The following is an 18901-nucleotide window of genomic DNA, read 5'->3' as shown; positions in this document are numbered from 1 at the left end:
AACATCTTGGCACACCCCTAAACCCATTGGAAACTTCACGTGGGACCTAGATTATCAGGCTTTCCCCACCAGCGACCCTTACCCAGGGTACATGGGATGTGTCACCATCACCAGTAGGAAATGGGTGTATCTCTGGGGCTGGGGGAGGTTGACCCAGCCAGTGGACAGCCACAGTTGCCTCCAGGAAAGCTGCTAGTTGATCCCTTTGCTCTCACTGTACAGTGTCCAGCCTACAGATCTTAACTCCTCAGGTCCATCTTCGTACAGAGGAAAACCAAAACAGCAGCTGGATAATGAGCATTCTGTATATCTGCACCTGTCAGGGCCATGGCTCATCTTGAGACATCTCCCTTCTGTCCCTTTTCCTCTACCTCATAATTGAGAGAGGGAGGGGGAGAGAGGGGGAGGGAGGAGAGAGAGAGAGAGAGAGAGAGAGAGAGAGAGAGAGAGAGAGAGAGAGAGAGAGAATTTGGAGTTCTTCACCATCTAGTCAGGCTTCAGTCTGGGCCTTTGCCTAGTGTTAGAGCCAGCAATGATACTTGGGTGCTTAACCAAACCTCCCCATTTAAATGTGACATTCAGCAGGTTGGTTTCCAGATGTTAGCTGAACACGATAGTCTTAAATCCATGGGATCTTTCATTTGGGGGATTTTAAAATAACTTGCATGAAGTGATCTGATGGAAAAGACACTAGTGATAAAGGCAAACCCTTGGAAGTGTGGCTTGTGCCCGGGCGTCTGCCGAGGGCCTCGCTCACATGAAGTTCCCTTAATCCTTGCTGATGTTGAGGTAGTTAGTATGGCCCTCTTTTTAGGTGAGTTATAGCCTAGGCAGCCCAATACGTTACTCAAGCTCCCAAAGCCAGTAAGCACAAGCTAGAGGTGTGAGCTCAGCTAGCCTTAAGCACATGTATAACACATGCAGAACTTTACCCACACACATTTACCATTGTTCCCCAATTGTCCTGCCGATTCAGTTGGTGACTTCTGAAGTCACATGGTAGTTCTGTCATTGGAACCAGGAACACTTCTACACTGGAGCCTGTGATTAGTCAGGTTAGGATCCCTTTGGATTCTTCTATAAACTTTGGTCCCATCCACAGGTCAGAGTGAATTCTTTTAGCTACAAAAGTACAGGGAATAATTAATTAGCAGTTGCTGAGCTCAACAATATCAACAGTAGAGCTAGAAGGGAAGGCAGATATTGGCTATGACTTTCAAACCTATGTGAGCACAGTGACAAATATTTTACCTGAAAACCCAATAACACAATTATGTACACCAAAAGATGAGCACACAGCCACTCAGAACCAACTGCACACCAACATTCCTTCTCCTCGTGCTGGTAATATGCCCTGACTTTATTTTCCAGTATCTTCCATTTCATTGAAATGTATTTGTCACAAGCTTCTAAACTGGTTAACTATGTCATCATCACAGCTAAGAAAAAACATTACTCATCTTGCCATTTACAGAGAGGAAAGTAGAAAAGACTTGCCCACATTCATTGAAATGTTTCTTTGTTCCTTTCTATAATATGTAACTTGATGTGTCTGTGTGAGTTTTACTACATGCACATATGTGTGCATATGGTATATGTCTGTTCCTGTGAAAGGTGAAAAATTAAATAGTGGATGTCTGGTATATCCTTCCTTCCTTCCATCCCTCCCTCCCTCCCTTCCTTGAACATGATGACCTCCTATCACCCAGGTTGAGCTGGACCCTCCCACCCTCCTTGCCATAGCCAAGGCTGCAGATGTGCACACCAGGTTCACAGCCTCTCACAGCTGTTCTCTTAGCATGGAAATTCTAAACACCAGGTTCAATCTGGCCCTAAGTTACCAGTCACAGGGTTTTGTTTTTGTTCTTTACTTAGTGCTACTGTAGGGTTTTCAAAAAGCAAATTGGATTGGATTTTCCTTTCTAGTTGATTGACTCACACATCCCTCCCCCTCTAAAATTAGCCTAGTGTGTTAGACCTGGGCAGCCGTGAAAGGCACATTAGCTTTTGATTACCCACTTTAGTAAACCAGCTATCACACCACAGGCAGGACCATCACGTAGATGGACTCAAAGGAGGCCAGGTCTATCCCATAACAACTTATGGGTCTCAGTTTCCTAATCTATAGTTTTGTCTTAGTTAGGGTTTCTAATGCTGTGAAGAGACACCATGACCACAGCAGCTCTTATAAAGGAAAATATTTATTTGCGGTGGTTCTATTTTTAAAGGTTTAGTCCATTATCATCATGGTTCAACATGGCAGCATTCAGGCAGACATGGTGCTGGAGCTGAGTCCTACATCTTGATAGGAAGGCAACAGGAAGTAGTCTGAGACACTAGGTGGTATCTTAAGCATCCATGAGACCTCAAAGCCCACCTCCACAGTGACACACTTCCTCCAACAAGACCACACCTACTCCAACAAGGACACATCTCCTAATGGTGCCCCTCCCTTTGGGGGCCATTTTCTTTCAAACTACCACAAGTATTAATGTAGACTGAATATTGGGTCTTGCCTAGGTGTGAAGTTGGAAATGGTAATCTTTACTCTAGAGCCAAAGTGAAGATCGCATTATAACTAGTCCGTGGTCCCATCCTTTTGCTTAAGTAAGCAGTCTGTAGCAGTCTGTTGTCTGTTGCTGTAGCAGAAGGCCTAGATAAGGGAGAGAGACTTGTTTAACTCAGTGTCAGAGGCCGAAAGCCCAAGACTGGCCCCATTTGTCAGTCTGTAGCAAAGTCCTCCTGTGGCTGGTATCAGTGACAGGCTGCACCTTAAAGAGATGGATGGCAAGACAGGAGGCCAGAGCCATTCAGAGACCAAACCTGCACTTTTTGTAACAACGTGCTTTCTTGGGAATGAAGCAAGGTCTTTTCATAACTATAGTAACATTGTATTGTTACACTGAGAATCTTCCACACCGGCTTTTAGGGAATGCATACCCCATATTCAAACTATAGCAGATTCCCGTTGAAATAGAGTTGGCTTAATAAATTGCTTAAAAATAAGAATTGCACATACGGCTCAGTGATTGGATTCTTGCTGCTCTTGCAGAGGACCTGAGCTCTATTCCCAGCACCATCTCAGGTGGTCCCCAACAGCCTGTAACACCCCCCTCCCCTGCGCGCTCCAGATCGGACACCCTCTTCTGTCAGGTGGTCCCCAACTGCCTGTCACTCCAGTTCCAGATCGGACACCCTCTTCTGGCCTCGATGGGCACCTGCACACATGTGGCTCTCACATGCAGAGACGTAAAAAATACACATACACTAAATCAGTACAAAGCTAGATCCTAGTGTCCACAGGAGAAGGGAGGCTACCTGCTAAATATGCTCCCACATAATTCTAGAATCACATACTTGTGCAAAATATGCAGATAAAGACACGGTGTACATCGGCACGGCTCCTTCCATTCAGTGGTGCTATGGAAAGGGACCGCCCTCCTGTGCGTCAGTCTTAGGAGGTGCTGTGTGCTTCTTGACAGAGTCTTGCTAAGCTGCAGGAACGCTTTCATTTGGATCAGAACATGGACAGTTCCGAGCCAGACCTGAGATCTAGCCCTGGGAACTCTCACCTCTCCCTGTCCAGACAGACCCTTGATGCTGGCTCACAGACAAGCCTTTCTGGAGATGTAAGTAGCCAGAGGGCATCCGCTGCCCCAGTACTGTCCTCCGCAGGGGTGGGGTGGTGAGGAGGGTAGAGGTGGAGGGGGGATGGTAGTGACAGGGGAATGGGGTCGGGGGACTGGAACAGGAGCTGGAGAGTGTGCATTCAGTATCTCATCCTCCAGATTCATTGGAAAAACCACAGCCTCGTCTTTTCTGTCAAAGTGCCAAGTGCACACAGTAGGAACTTTCTCTGGCTGCATTTCTTTACGGATGCTACTGAAAAGCTAGGCTACAACCCAGTTTAACTTCTCCTTGACTCGGTTTACAGTCGTGTGAATTGGAGTCACTTCTCCTGAACATTCCAAGGGCACAAGGAACAGAAAGGTGCTTCTTGAAACTAACACAGAGGGGCTGGAGGGCGGCTCAGCCTTCAAGAGTGTCTCTTGCTCTGCCAGAGCTCCTAGCCCCCATGTCAGGCAGCTCACAACCTATGCTCCAGCTCCAGGAGATCTGACAGCCAGACCTGGCTGCCAGGACACCCACTCACAGCGTAGACGCACCCCCACACACACATGCATGTGCATGAGACTTTGTTTTTGTTTGTGAAAAAGAAATTGTTTTTATAAATTTGAAGTTGAGTATTCGCAAATTAGAGCTTACGTTTGAAACTGTTTCCTGGGATCTGTGTAGCACTATTTCCTCCCTCCCTCAAGAGAAGCCACCGCCAAGTATTTAGTTTTGCTAGGTTCCCGGTTAGAATTCTGCCCCGGACGGGCATGTGATGTGAAAAGATGGCAGATACACACTGACAGTAGGGCTTGCCTGTTTGAAAAATTAATTCCTGAGGTCATTTCATTTACATTTCGTGTAGTTATGAGTTAAATAATGGAAATTTTGGCAAAGAAATCAGTTCCATTTCATAAATTTCCTTGACCTATATACCCTTCATAAACTCTCAGATACCAGACCCATTTCCCTAATATTTTTGTCTTGAATTGAATCTGTGGGGAAAGGGGTGCTAAAGTCTTGGCCACACAGATGAGCTGGGTTGAAGGATGCCTTCCCCCTGCTGAGTAAGTCCTTCTAACAGACACTTCCCCATTTCACAGCCATTTTCTCTAGCTTTTCAATTACTTGGGCTTCCCAGAAACAAAAGCAGTTGACTTCATTCATTAGCAGAGTTAATTGACTTTTTTCCTTCTGTTTTTATTAGATTGGGGTACGGAGCAGATCAAATTTAGCTGAAAAGGTCAGGCTGAGTCTCCAGTATGAAGACGCCAAGAGAAGGTGAGGGCCAGGGCTGTCTGGCTGTGGTCGGTGGGCTCCAAAGATGGTCTCTTTCTCAGAATTCATCTTTCCTGCCGGGGTGACACATGTGGCCCCCTCCCTCCTCCCCAAGCCTGTCCTTGCTGCTCTAACCTGCAGAGGTTGCTTCCCATCTTCCAGCTCTCCTCCCTGCAAAGCTGAAAAATGAAGAGAATTCTAATTTATTTTTATTTGTTTATTGATTTTTTTGAGACAGTGTTGCTCCATGTAACACTGACTGTCCTGGATCTCGCTCTGGAGTCCAGGCTGGCCTCAAACTCACAGCGATCCACCTGTCTCTGACTCCCAGGTGCTGGGATTACAGGACCACTATAGGGAGACTCTAATCAGAAGTATGGGGATAAAAGTTTCCCCTTCCCTTCTGGGAAAAAAGTTTTGAGCTTGTATAGTACATCCAGTTGAAAGTGAGAAAATGATTGCTTCCTAGACCAAAACCCTGCGCGGTGGTCCAGCCTTGCACATTTGCTGGTGAGTTACCTCTGAATGGCCCTTTGTCCCGAATGCTTCCTGTTACTACCTAGAAGGTGCTGCGTGTCTCTTCCATGACAGGTCAGGAAGGAGAAGGGGATCTCTCCATTACCTTATAAGCTCTTGTGTTCACATCTTTTTAATTCCTTGACTCTGCTGGGGACAGCACAAGAGACCGCATGGTCCTAATATAGCAGGTGGATACTCACATTACTTCCTTATTATATCATACCTCATTCTGAGGCTGATGGTCATTCTGATACCATCGATTGCATTATTTTTCTTTCAAGAGCTTTAAAAATGCCATTGTTTCTCATCATTTAGGAGACATTAAGAGAAACTGTGTTGTCAACATACAGGAGACCAAGGAATTTATCTTGTTCCCCCTGAGACCATGAGGTCCTCCCAGAGTGTTGTGGCTCCTACCATAAAGAGGACCCTCGGACATTCACATGTGTCCATTATTACTAGAGATGATCAGATTTTAAAGTAATTGACCATAGGTCTTAGAGATTATCTGGCTTTAACAAAGGGAGATGAATATTACTATAATGTTTTCCTGTGTGTTAGCCAGTGTTCAAACAGTACTTGAGTCTTCAATTTGCTAAAGAGAAACCCAAGCTTCATCCCACCAATGATTAACCAGATGGCCGTGAATAGGTCCGCTGGTCATTCTGAGCAACGTTTAACTCAGCTCATTTTAATGTCTTCCACTTGCCCCAAGAGATTTTAAATGACTTGGGGGTAGGAAAGCTTTTTAAATTATGTTATCTCCTTTCCAGGAACAGAACTGGGAGCTTGCCTTCAGTAGGTTTTGGGGGTTGATCTTTGGCGTGCCCAGTGATGTGACCTCCAGGGTGGATTGTTCAAGGGTCATCTTGCTACAAGCAGTCCAACCCTGTATCAGCCAGAACTCCTTGGTTCTGCCGTGGACAAAGCCCAAGATCCATGCCTGGTTTCCTGCAGGCTAATGACCGTAACTCAGAGTTAAAGAGGACCAGGGCTTACGCCGTGGCTTCTCACCAACTTCACCTTGCTGCCTTTGGGTCACCTTGAGCTTTCCCTCGACAGTGACCAACTGTGACAGTTAACTACCTCTAGAGCTTAGGTGACATTTCCTTTCCTAGCTCCTCGAAGTCCCCTCCACACTCTGCCCACCAGATCTGAGTGCCCGTTCCGGAACAAAATCCAATGTCTGATGTGTGCCCTCAGTAATAAACGGGTACCTCTCTTCCCTGTACCTCGCTGCTGCCCCCAGCTCGGCTGCCTGCTTTGGCCACATCAAAACTTAGGCTACTTTTTGCTATCTGGCTGCACTGGTGTGCTATTTGCGATTGGTTTTAGGTTCAAGGTGACTGTCAAGGGATTTTGCATATGTTGAAAATGCATTTTCCTCCTCAATTCTTTTTGTTGTTGTTGTTGTTTTGGTTTTTTTTTTTTTTTTTTTTTGAGCTAAGGATCGAACCCAGGGCCTTGCGCTTCCTAGGTAAGCCGTCTACCACTGAGCTAAATCCCCAACCCTCCTCCTCAATTCTTAACAAGAAAAGAGGTCAGTTTTTCTTCCCTGAACCTTCCAGTATGTGCAGACAGTTGTTTAGTGTTTCGTAGTTAAAGCTGAAGAATAGCTGATGTTACATCTCTCGTACGTCCAGACAGGAGGTGGAGAAGCAGCACACTGGTGTGTATCAATCTGAGATAGCTTTTGCTTTTTAAAAAAACCACAAGAAGAAACTTAAGGCACAGGGGTGCGGACCTACTTCACATCCTTGTTCTGAGCTGTTTTTGCTTGGTGGTTTCTTCTTTGAAATAGGAGAAACACAGCTGCTTTGCTGTCTGGTTTTCTTACGTGGTGTGTGCTGCCACGGTAGCCAAAGTGGCCATCCACCAACCGGTTCATGCAAGGAGATGGATTCCCTGTGTCAGTACCAGTTTGCCCATAGCTTATCTGGATCTTGCGCCTTCTGGCCGGTGAGCCACCTGCTTTCATCTTGCGGGAGGTCCTGATTGTCTTCACTGGGCTGCTGGGCAAGTCATTTCATTCAGGAGACCGGATGTTTGTGCCGAACTGGGAGTTCTGTAAATTTGACCATCTATAACTGGACTCTAGACAGAGGGAAGTCCCCGGTCAGGCAAAACCATGACATCTGAGGCTTTACCATGCTGCTTTTCCCCCTTCTTCATCCGTGTCTCTGTGGTTGCCACACCAGCCACCTTTGCTTTGGTGGTTGAGGTCCACTGTGCCTGCTCCTGTGCAGTCAGATAAGCAGATAGGAGCGTAGGGCAGAAGCAGCAACGTCTGCAACGGTACAAGATTACTCAATAATGAATGCTTATCCTGCAAAGACCCCAGTGGAAGGGAGATTTCCCGGTGTGAGGTTTGGGAAAAGTGGGGTGGGAGGAAGCGAGGCCCTGCCCATTGTCCTTGGTGATGTGAAACCTTAATGAATTGATTTTGCCTTAATATGGGTTGACCAAGGCTCCTCTCCTTTCTCATCTCTTCCTTCTGTGATCTGCTACCTGCCTCAGTTTCTACCCAGCTCTGGAAGTACCATTTGACTGGGGGCGGGGGAGTGGAGAGTGTAGGGGGGATGGAAGCTTTACCCAGAGGACTCTAACCTACAACGGTGGCATTTTAGGGCACCCTGACTAGCCTTCCCATTACTCCACACACATTGGGGATACCTGCCTGTGGTACCCTACTTTAGATGCTTCTGTTCACGTGACCTGGAGTGTGTGACTGCCGCTTGCTCTCCGGGAAGATGTAGATTGCAGTTGCACCCAGACATAGCCTGGACTTGGATTCCCATTTCCTGGGAGTCCTAACCACGTGTGCCTTCTATGTCTTATAGCATGGCTAACTTGAAAATTGAACTGTCCAAGTTGGACAGCGAGGCCTGGCCCGGGGCCCTGGACATGGAGAAGGAGAAGCTGATGCTGATTAATGAAAAGGAAGAGCTCTTGAAGGAGCTACAGTTCATCACCCCGCAGAGACGCACGCAGGACGAGCTGGAACGCCTGGAAGCCGAGCGCCAGCGGCTGGAGGCGGAGCTGATTTCCACGCGGGGCTTGCCGAGCAGGGCTCTGGCCGAGAGGTGTGGTTTGGTTTTTTTTCAGGGGACAGGGTGACTTGAACCTGTGCTTATGTCATATGGTAACATTTCTAGGTTTGGAAATCTTAAGTACCTTCTGCTGTTAGTGGACTCAGAAATAGAGCGAAACATTTCCTTTCCCAGAGCAATGTGTGTCTATCCGGGATGTGAAAGTGCTCATGACCGATATCGAGAATCTAAGGAATGTTGACATAAAATCAGAAACGCAGTACATCATAGAGCAAGTCTGATAACAATAGCTATAAACTGTTGCCCTCTGAGGAAGATGATCTAGACTGTTCATACAACAAATGAGTCTTCCTAGGCTCGCTTTCAATACTGACAAGAAGTCGTGTTTATTGCTTTTAATTTCAAAAGGAAAGGAAAAGACAGCTTGCTCTCTTTGATATCTTAATCAGTCACAAGATGTTCCTTATATGTGACTTGTCAGTTGAAACCTGCTTCTGAAGCAGAGGTAATCATTCCGAGTAGTTTCCTGATTTTTCTGTGGGCAGGTGGGAGTTATTTATTCTAAAACATCCAGTGCCCCAAGCAGATGGGCAGGAGTGTTCATCGGAGGGCACATGTATGTGTCCCGGGTGTGAACACACCTGCAGCAGAGCCCCGTGCCCAGAGAGATCTTGCTGGCTGCTGTGGCAGCGTGCTTGTTTGGCGACAAACTGGCCCTTCAGAACCAGTGTGCATCACAGACCAGCCGCCCTGGAGGAGCAGTGCCTGCCCCGAGTGACTCTACAGGTGTCTCAGATGACCTGGACACAAGTTCAAACACCCACCCAGACCCCAGTTCCTTTCTTTTCTCAGTCTTTGCCTCTTGCCTTCTAGTCCCTATTTCTCAGTAAATGTCTGAGTTTTAAGCATTAAACTATTTTGAAAGTATGGGAAAAGTGAGGCAGGAAGGGAAAATCCTTCCATTCCTGATTAGGTCTTAGCGTGTGCATGTTTTGAGATTAGCCATTTGGGGGAGATGCTCCACGTGGCTGCAGCATCCTCATTTTAGGGAACATGAGCAGGTATTCCCAAGGCAAATCCTTCCAAGACTGCACGTATTTGACCAAATTCTCCCTGTGGCTTCCTTTCCACTTCCGGCCAACCTTCCTCTGCTTTCTCTGTCTAGTGCGGGTGGAGCGTTAGTTTTGGGTGTGAGGAAGGATCCCCGGTAACAAGCACTCACAGGCACAAGAGTGAGTGATGGGAAGGGAAGGGTGAGTTCCAGCCTCCGCGTTTGTCATTTCAACTTCCAGCAGAGACTCACTAGGGAATGTAATGAAGTGGGTAGGTAGCCTTTGTGGGCTCAGTGCATTTTACCTTGCACGGCACTTACTAAATACCACGCACTGTTCCCTTGATGTCCCAAGGGGTTGGTTCCAGGACCCTTCCCTGCTACCCGAGCCATAATTCCCCGGTACAAAGTGTGTGGTGTTAACAGAAAACATACACATGTCCTGTCATACGCTTTGGACACTTTCTAGATTACGTAGAATTCCTGATAATGGAAATAGTTGTAATACTGTGTAGCTTAGGGAACAATGACCAGGTCAAGGTCCATATGTGGTACGTACAAACTCAGGGTTTTCCATGGTTGGTTGAATCTTTGATTATAGAACCAGGTTGTGGAGACTCCTCAGTGTCATGCTCATCTGACCTGCCAAAAGTCTCTCTTCTCCTCCGTGGCCTCTGGGCCTCCTTTATCTCTGTTGCCGGGAGACAGGGAGCATGTTCATCCTCTCCACATTTACAGGCATGCCATGGCATCGCCCGTAATGGGATGGTTGGTTCGTGAGTGACTTACACTTTGTTTGCACACACATAATGACTGTCAAATTTCTAGTGGCAGGTTGGGCCTCAGCAGAAGCAGGAGCTATGCAGTACTTACATAAAATAATGATAATATTTAGTGAGAAGCAGCCGTGGGGTGTGTACCATATGGGGAATAGGCAGTGTGGTTAGCTGACTTCACCTGCACAGCCCGTCTGCCATTGACCTCATAGTAGCAGGAAGGGCTGTGTCTGTCTGCTGTTTGTGTAATATACTGGTTTTCTGAGCCCTCTGGAAGTCAGGCCCCTTGGCATACCCAGTAAGTGCATAGCAATTGCCTTTGGTGTCTGTGGTCAAGGGCGCATTCCATCGCTAGGGTGCAGTGCGAGGCGGAGGGACTCCAGTGGTCCTGGTTGAGGCCCAACATCATTTGCTCACAGTTTCTTTCCACATACCCTAAAGAGCAGAGCCTCTGCTGCAGTGAGCGCCAGGTCCTCTGCTCCCCAAGCAGACACAGCCCAGCAAGGCCTGGCTGTTCTTGGTAATGCCTGTTTACTGTACCATCTCACTCTGGCTCCTTCTCCTGTTCTTTACCCCTCATCCTCGCTTCCTACTGTATATACTTGAGTTTGCTAGTTGTTCCGATCCAGCTGTCCTTGAACCTTGGTAAGTAGGAGCCTGCTTCTGTAAGCCATGTCTCCTCAGCAGGAGAGCAGGCGGTGGCCAGTAACACACTAGGAAGGAGAATTCACAGTTTCATCGTGGAGTTCATTGTCAACAGCAGACCCTTGGTTCCTTCTTGGTTCTGACACAACCAGAGAAAGCTTCCTGCTGCCTTGCCGCACACTTTCCTCTTTCCCATCCTATGGTGGGTTTCCCATGATTTCAGGGGTGAACTCAAACTGTGGTCTCCAAAGACTCTAAACTCACATGAGTTCCCAGTCATGCTAGGTATCCTTCCGACCTAGTTTCTGCTGCCAGGGTCTAATAATAGCAGGGAGCCCCACAGCAGTGGCAGAGGTCTCCCTCTAGCGGTAATAAAGCCTAACTGCATTGCTCTCCCTTCTTGTACCCCTTTCATACATACCCTCGCCCACAGCATTGGCATTCCATAAGCTGTGACTTCCTGTAGCCGACAGACCTTTGCTGCTTCACACAAATCCAAGGGCTCACCCAGGAATCATCAGTGTGCCTGGCTTATTTAAATGTTTTTTCGCTAAGGCATCTGAAGATTATTTAAAACAAATGGGCAGGGCACGTGAGCACCATTTATTTTTATTTTTCAATGGAAAAGAGACTGCTTCACTGTATCGATGGCGTGAATGCTTTCCTAGGTGCAAAGCTGTGAGTTCAGGAGAGATGGTGTCTGTCTGTCTCTCTCTCCAGGTGCTGAGATAGAGACAGAAAGAGATGATGGCCTGATGTGTCGCTAGGGCAGCCTGAAGGGTGATGAAGAGAAACAGGTTGGATACAGGGGGCTCTTTATGAGCCCCTATCTCGCTGAGGAAGCTAGAAGGGCAGGACTGGGGAGGGGCTTAGAGAGCCAAGCTCAGGAAGAGGACCAGGTTCATAATTCCCTGGGTGTGGAGGACCTTGTCACCTGGAGCTGCTCTCAACTGGCAAGGCTTGATGATTACATTATGGGCAAGAGCTGCTGCCTCGCTACGAGATTTCTGTGGCTTTTCACAGTTCCTTTATCACCCTTCTAGTGACACCAACAAGAAGTTTGGAGAGAGGGAGAGCCAGTGCCCGCCTTCTAAGACCTTAGTGTCGTTTGGGAGAACATATGAAGAACAGCAAAGTGGGGGCTTTGGAGATGGCTAAGTCAGTAAAGTGTCTGCTGACTTTGGATCCCTAGACCTGCATTTAAAGAATCAGAAAGCCAAGCATGGCTGCAAGTGTCTGTATTCCTGGTGCAAAGATGCCTGGCTCCTGGGGACTAGCTGAGCAGACAGGCTAGCCAATCCATAAGTGCCAGGTTCAGCGACTCTGGTGTCTCAAAAGATAAGGTAGGGGCTGGAGAGACGGCTCAGTGGTTAAGACCACTGGCTGTTCTTGTAGGGGACACAGGTCCAGTTCCTAGCACCCACACGTTGCCTCACAGCTGGCTGTGACTCCAGTCCCGGGGGATCTGACAACCTCTTCGGACCCCTACAGGCGATGCATGTATGTATGACATACACAAGGGCAAAACAGCCATACACATACAAGAAATAAATAAGGTAGGAAATGATCTCTAAAAGATACCAGACATCCACATCAGCCTTTGATATTCACACACACACACACACACACACACACACACACACACACACTCACACACTCACACACGCATGCACACACACAAGAGTACACATGAGCACAAACGCTGAGCACCAGCAGTTGAGAGCCATCCAGCAGGAGCTGGCACAGCAGCCCCAGAGCATCATCTTGGCCTTGAGAACAGAGGACACCATCCTACATGACATGTCGTATTAGAGCCCCTTAGGACAAGAGGAAATGCCTTTGTATTAATAAAAGTGATCCTTAGTTTTAAAATATTACTAATCTCTCAAGTATTTCTCCTGTTGCCAGAGACACGTGCTTTGGCAGGGTTTGGGACTATCTCCAGACCTTTGTGCCTTCCGATTCTTTATGTTAATTTTTCTTCCTGAGTGAGTGATTTGTTAGAGAGATTTCAAAAAGTAGACTGCGCTTCTTAAAAATGGAGTTATAATAGTTATGAAAGAATTGATCATGCCAGTATTCCAGGAAATGGCAAGAACTACTTTTTAATTGTAACAAATAAGGGAAACTGTGGTTGGCACATCAAAGGGATAGGTACCTATAAATAAAATGAGTACATCTCCTCACTTCCCCAGACATGCATAAAATTTCAAAGGGTTGGAAATTGGGGAGATTTTCTTTTTCTCCAAAGCAATGTGGCTAATTGTGTATATCACCACCTTGCAGGGCTGTGAACAGATGTGATTGTTCTGTGGTCTGTAGAGCACTTTCCCATGCCTTACTCCGTTTGATCCCTCTAACTGCCTTATCAGGTAGACACAGAAGGATTGTAATCACTATTCACAGACGAGAAAGGTGAGCCCCTCTAGCTGGTGGCTGGCCAAAGGATACTGGGCTCACAAACAGCAAATCCCAGACCAGGCGCCAGGCACTGCCTTCCTCAGGTGACGTATCAGGCCCCTCGGCTGATGCGATTTGTGTAGGCACTAAGCTTATCCTTGCATGTGTGACCTATTTTGAAACGAATTTGCTGTTTCGAGATAAAATTCTCCAGTACTGTAACTATGATAATCTGCTCCAGGTGGCGAGGCAGGATGGGGCTAGGAAGGCTGAGACGTTCTTGGACTTGTTGAAAGTGTAAGGGCAGGTTAGCTCACACAGTATCGTGAGCCGATATTCCTCAACTGCTAAACCTCCCAGGAAATCAGCATTGGGGTTTTCATCCTTAAGTGCTATTTTAAGCAGCGCTTGCTAAATTCAGCACTTCAGGTGGCCTTTTACACTGACTTATTATTGCCACCTAATGTTTTCCAAAGGAGAGCCAAACTGCAGTCCTGTAAGATCCTCGGGCTTTGTTTAGGCATTTGCTGTTCTCCACGTTGCTGCTCTTCTGTCTGTGACCGGGGCCAAATCAGTCACCAACTTGAGAAAAGTTCACACCGTCCACATTTTACTTTTCCTGGCTTTGGCACTGGATATACGTCTATAAAGCTTTGGCCCTCGTCTGTTTTCCCTTTATCAAGTTCATCCAGACGTCCCCCTCTTACACTTGATTCTGGGATACTGAGTTTTTCTGTTGTTTAGTTTTGGCTTCTACATTATCATTTGAAAAATTAATTTCTTTGTTTTTTGGGTTTTTTTTTTTCTAGATTGAAATTAGAAGAGAAAAGGAAAGAGCTAGTACAGAAACTTGAAGAAACTACTAAATTAACTACTTATTTGTATTCACAACTGAAAAGGTAAGCTTCCCAGGTCCTTAAAGGGAAATGTCTGAAATGTCTGTCACAGCATCCAGGCAGGACCTGGGTCCTCACTGGTTGGTTTTAGCTGCTTAAAAGTAAACAATTAAGTTACGCCCGCTCAATTGATGTTTAAATTACCAAATCTAAAAACAAATTTCCCACCGGGCGGGGGCGGGGGGGGGGGGGGGGGGGCGCACCTGTAATCCCAGCACTTGGGAGGCAGAGGCAGGTGGATCTCTGTGAGTTCGAGGCCAGCCTGGTCTACAGAGCTAGTCCAGGACAGCCTCCAAAGCTACAGAGAAACCCTGTCTTGAAAAAAACAAAAACAAACAAACAAACAAAATCCCCCCCTATAAACTTCATATTTAAGTTTAAAATGCATTTTGGAAATAGCTTTATCTGCCACTGAAAACTTAGGGAAGTGGCATATTTCTGCCACCATCCCGCCTTTAACCAAGGGAGATAAAGAGATCTGCCGTGAAATAGCTGCTGCTGGTTTTCTTACACTGATTAGAATAGTCACGTTACATGAGTGAGCTCACGGGTCCGTTGCCTGACGTCTTTATAAGAGCTTTTCTTCTTTACCACCGTAGCTACAGGGACACATCAGTCTTTCCCAGTATCTTAAGTATGAATTTGCTGTGGATGCTCTGCATGTTGACTTACAAATATGCATTTGATTTGACTTAAACTTTTGCAAAAGATGTATTTCTGGGGGTGAAGACAATGATCTCACTGTGTAGCTCACACTGTCCCGGAACTCACTCTGTAGACCAGACTAGACTTGAACTCACAGAGACCCACCTGTTTCTGCATCCTGAGTGTTGGGATTAAAGGTGTGCACCACTTTACCCGCCTTTAATGGTTATTTACTTACTCATTTATTTATTTATTTTGGAGATAGGGTCTCTCTGTGGAGCCCTTGCTATTCTGGAGCAGGCTATGTAGACCAGACTCACAGAGACCCTTCTGTCTCTGCCTCTAAAGTGCTGGGATTAAAGGTGTGCACCACCCTCCTGGCCGTGTATTGTGTATTGTTTAAAAAGATCAGAATTGGGAGCTGGAGAGATGCCTCAGAGGAGAGGTTAAGGTTAAGGACCCGGGTTTAATTCCCAGCACCCACATGGCAGCTCACAACTGTCTGTAACTCCAGTTCCAGGGGATCTGGCGCCCTCACCCAGACATCCATGTAGGCAGTGTACATAATAAATAAATAAATCCTTTCAAAAATAAATAAAAAAGACCAGAATTTCTGAGGTGTCTGAGGAGAGAGCAGGGTTGCTAATATCAATGAGTGAGTAGGGAAATGGTTGTTCCAACAGCGAGCTCCTCTGCCTGGGCTGTGGATTTAACTTGGGCATCACTGTTACCACTCCCTTCCTGTCTGAAGGAGCCTGTGTACACTGTGACTGTACTTCCTGTACAGTCAGGTTTTACAGTGGACTGTTCTTCTCCCAGCCTCTCCTCCAGCACCCTGTCCATGTCATCTGGGAGCAGTCTGGGGTCGCTGACATCCAGTCGGGGCTCTCTGAACACCTCCAGCAGAGGGTCCCTCAACTCGCTCAGTTCCAGTGACCTCTACTACTGCAGCCACGGCGAGCAGATGGACGCAGATTATCAGTATAAACTGGACTTCCTTCTTCAAGAGAAGGGCGGCTACATTCCTTCTGGACCCATCACCACCATCCACGAGAATGAGGTGGCCAAGTCTCCCAGCCAGCCTGGGCAGAGTGGACCCTGTGGGGTGGCAGTCGCCGCCACCAGCCACACTCCCCCACTGACCGAGGCCTCCAAGTCAGTGACGTCCCTTTCCTCCAGGTCCTCTCTTTCATCCTTGTCCCCTCCCGGCTCTCCTCTGGTCTTGGACAGCACATTTCCGGTGTCTTCTCATGACACCTCTCCGCACCAATTCACTGTGGACTTTGAGGACTGTGGATTAAGTAGCCACTTTGCTGACATTGGCCTTGGGGAGAATCAGGTCTTGCTGGATTCCGATTCAGGAGTGTCCCAGTCTCTCTTAGAGGATAAGGTCCTTGATGAGTGCACGGGAGAGCTGCTGTATGAAGGGACAACAGGTAAGTACAGATCTTTCCCACCCACCCCCCCACCCCCAATCCCAGCCATTTTTAGGAGGGATTAGGTCACTCTTTCCACATGGAAAGAAAGGGTATGGTTCCCTTCTCATTCTCCAGGCTGTCCATTTAAAGAGCATTTATTCTACACCTAGACTTTGTCTCTGTCAAATAAAAGTTGCCATTGCAGACAGGGGGGACATATTTATAGCTCATTGGTAGACAGCTTGCTTGTCTCGTGTGTGCAGATCCTGGGTTCAGTACCCTGGTACCAAAAAATAGAAACGGGCTGAGGAGATGCTGACGTCAGAGTCCCATCACGAGGGGCTATGGCAGCTCCCACCTGTAGTCCCAGTGCTAGGGAGGCAGAGCTGGGAGGAGAGCCAGAGCTTCCTGGCCAGACAGCAGAACCCGATCTGCTCAGCTCCAGCTCCAGCTCTGTCCCCAAGAGTAAGGTGGAGGGTTACCGAGGAAGACACCACCTGTTCTGTAGTCCAGGGGTCCTCCGTGGGTGGTAGATGCCTAGGATGTATTTTATCAGAAGTCCACACTTCCGCCTGGACTCTGGTTCAGAAGTAGCAAAGAGACAAAGACTTTCTTTTTCAAATGGCCCTGAAACAGATGAAAACAAAGTCCGTTAGCATGTTGGCTAATGAGCGCGCAAAGGTTCAGTGGTTAGCTGCCTTGGGGAGTTCTATATAAATACCGGTTCTGGTTTGTGCCCAGACTCCCCTTCTGCCCCAGTTACTTGGTGGCTGTGGACCAGTGTCCGGAGTTACTCTGCCATCTGCTGGTCACTCTCCCAGCTGCAGGTCCGGGAAGAGATGGGCCAAGTGGTTCCTTCCTGACAGATGCCGAAACTCTGGCCTGAGCGTGCTTTCATTAAAACGTTGTTTTCCTCTGCCCTGTGGAAGCCATCAGTGAATGCCATAGGTGTAAAGAGCAGATGGTACCCTTGCTGTACAGTGCATCCTGTGTTCCGAGGATAGTCCACTCTCCCGCTAGCTTAAAGCAAGGTGCAGAGCGAAGTCTCTGTTCAGTCAGCATGTGTCAGTGCGTCCCAGCATGCAGAAAGGACAGCCCTTGTAGAACTCTGGCCTTGCTGTCTTACGGAGTGTTTTTTATTTGTATATACAGGCGTAGGAATTCTAAGTATTAGTTGATTGGTCCATTGAGATCTTTAAAGATGTAGATGAATCCAACTTGATTTAGGAGTGTCTGATGCTGAATAGTGAAGTGCTGTGTTCTCATTAGCGACCAGACAGACGTGGAGTGGATGAGACCTTCCTACGGTTTGTATGCCCTCTTTCAGGGATGTGCCAACATTACAGGCCATTCTATTAGAAAACTGCCCCCCTCTCCCCCACCCACTTTCCTCTCCCACACACCATTAAGCACATGGGAGATGTGTCCATAATGGCTCCCCACAACAGAGAGCCGCTGTGGGCCTCACAGTGGCCTGTGAGAAGAAGTACAACGGAGCATCACGTCTGCACTCTCTTCTCTAGCCTCTTTGGCTGTTTTGGTGAGCAGGCTATCCTGCCTTTTAGACCCATTCCTCATCTGCATAGTCACCCTCAGAGAACGCCATCCAAGAGTGCCCGCGCATGCAGTTTGTGGTCATTGTTATCCTCTGTCCTGAGGAGGATAAACATAAACACCGGCATGCCCACTCTCTTCACACCACACTCCGGTTGAGGCAGGGAGAGAAAGCAGAGCACCTTTGTGGTTGTGCCATTCTTGTGCCTTTCGGGGCATGAGACTTCCTGAGCATCTATAACTGAGTCTGCCCGTTACGTGTTTGGAATATCCTCTAGTGAGCATTTCTCAACATCTCATCAAGTGGTGAACCCAGCCCATCAGGGTAGATGCTCACAAAGCAGCAGAGTCCCAAAGCCTTCAGCATAAAGGCTGTCACCTAGTGATCCTGGGCCCCCGGTTACACAGTGGCTGCCAAGTTCCTAATGTTTGAGTTTGCTAGAGGCCTTGTTGATGACTTTGCGGCTGGAGACAGGTGCCTGGAGAAAGTGCCCATGAGACCATTTTTTTTTTAACCTCTTAAGTGTTACACACCACTGTTGTTAAAAGGGCACCGTAGGCCTGGCTGTGGCTCAGTGGCAGAGTGCTTGGCTAGGACATCTGAAGCCCTGGGTTCGAACCATCTCCAGTACCTCAAGACAGTCACTTGGGAAAATGCACACAAGGCTTCGTTTGCAGCTCACTTTCAGCGGAAGTGTGTCTTAACCGTCAAGACTAACTGTTCGGGCCCCAGGAACAGCTTCCCACCTTTAAGGGAGGGGGCACGTGGAAGGCCATTGTTCCTGTCTTAACATCCTAGGGCCTTCCACAGGTGAAGGCGGGCCAATCTCTAGGCCGTTTGCTCCCGGCACCAATCCCTGCTGGATGACAGAAACCAAGGTGGAATAACTATGAAGTCTTCCCACAGTCAGCCTCTGTCTTTGTCAAAGTCAGTTTTCAGACTGCTGTAGTTATTCCTGGGGGTAATCAATAAATCATGTCATCACCCTCACCCCTCACAAAGGGGGGCGGGCACAGAGAAGGCACTTCATCCTCAAGGCAAAAGCATGCCCACTGT

General features: G+C 47.6%; 1 protein-coding gene across 1 annotated transcript in view; it reads left to right on the top strand.

Moving 5' to 3' along the window:
• The window catches only part of Wwc2 (WW and C2 domain containing 2), a 177945-nt gene that overhangs the window by 110745 nt on the left and 48299 nt on the right, over nucleotides 1–18901 (top strand). The window contains exons 7-11 of the mRNA XM_036166553.1: nucleotides 3483–3629; nucleotides 4820–4893; nucleotides 8250–8492; nucleotides 14141–14230; nucleotides 15692–16308. Of these exons, the coding sequence (XP_036022446.1) occupies nucleotides 3483–3629; nucleotides 4820–4893; nucleotides 8250–8492; nucleotides 14141–14230; nucleotides 15692–16308 (1171 nt within the window). The remainder of the gene's footprint in view (nucleotides 1–3482; nucleotides 3630–4819; nucleotides 4894–8249; nucleotides 8493–14140; nucleotides 14231–15691; nucleotides 16309–18901) is intronic.

Source organism: Onychomys torridus, chromosome 17 (assembly GCF_903995425.1).
Source record: "Onychomys torridus chromosome 17, mOncTor1.1, whole genome shotgun sequence".
Classification (NCBI taxonomy): domain Eukaryota; kingdom Metazoa; phylum Chordata; class Mammalia; order Rodentia; family Cricetidae; genus Onychomys; species Onychomys torridus.
The sequence above is the reverse complement of the archived record's forward strand: the minus strand, read 5'-3'. Positions and strand labels throughout refer to the sequence as shown.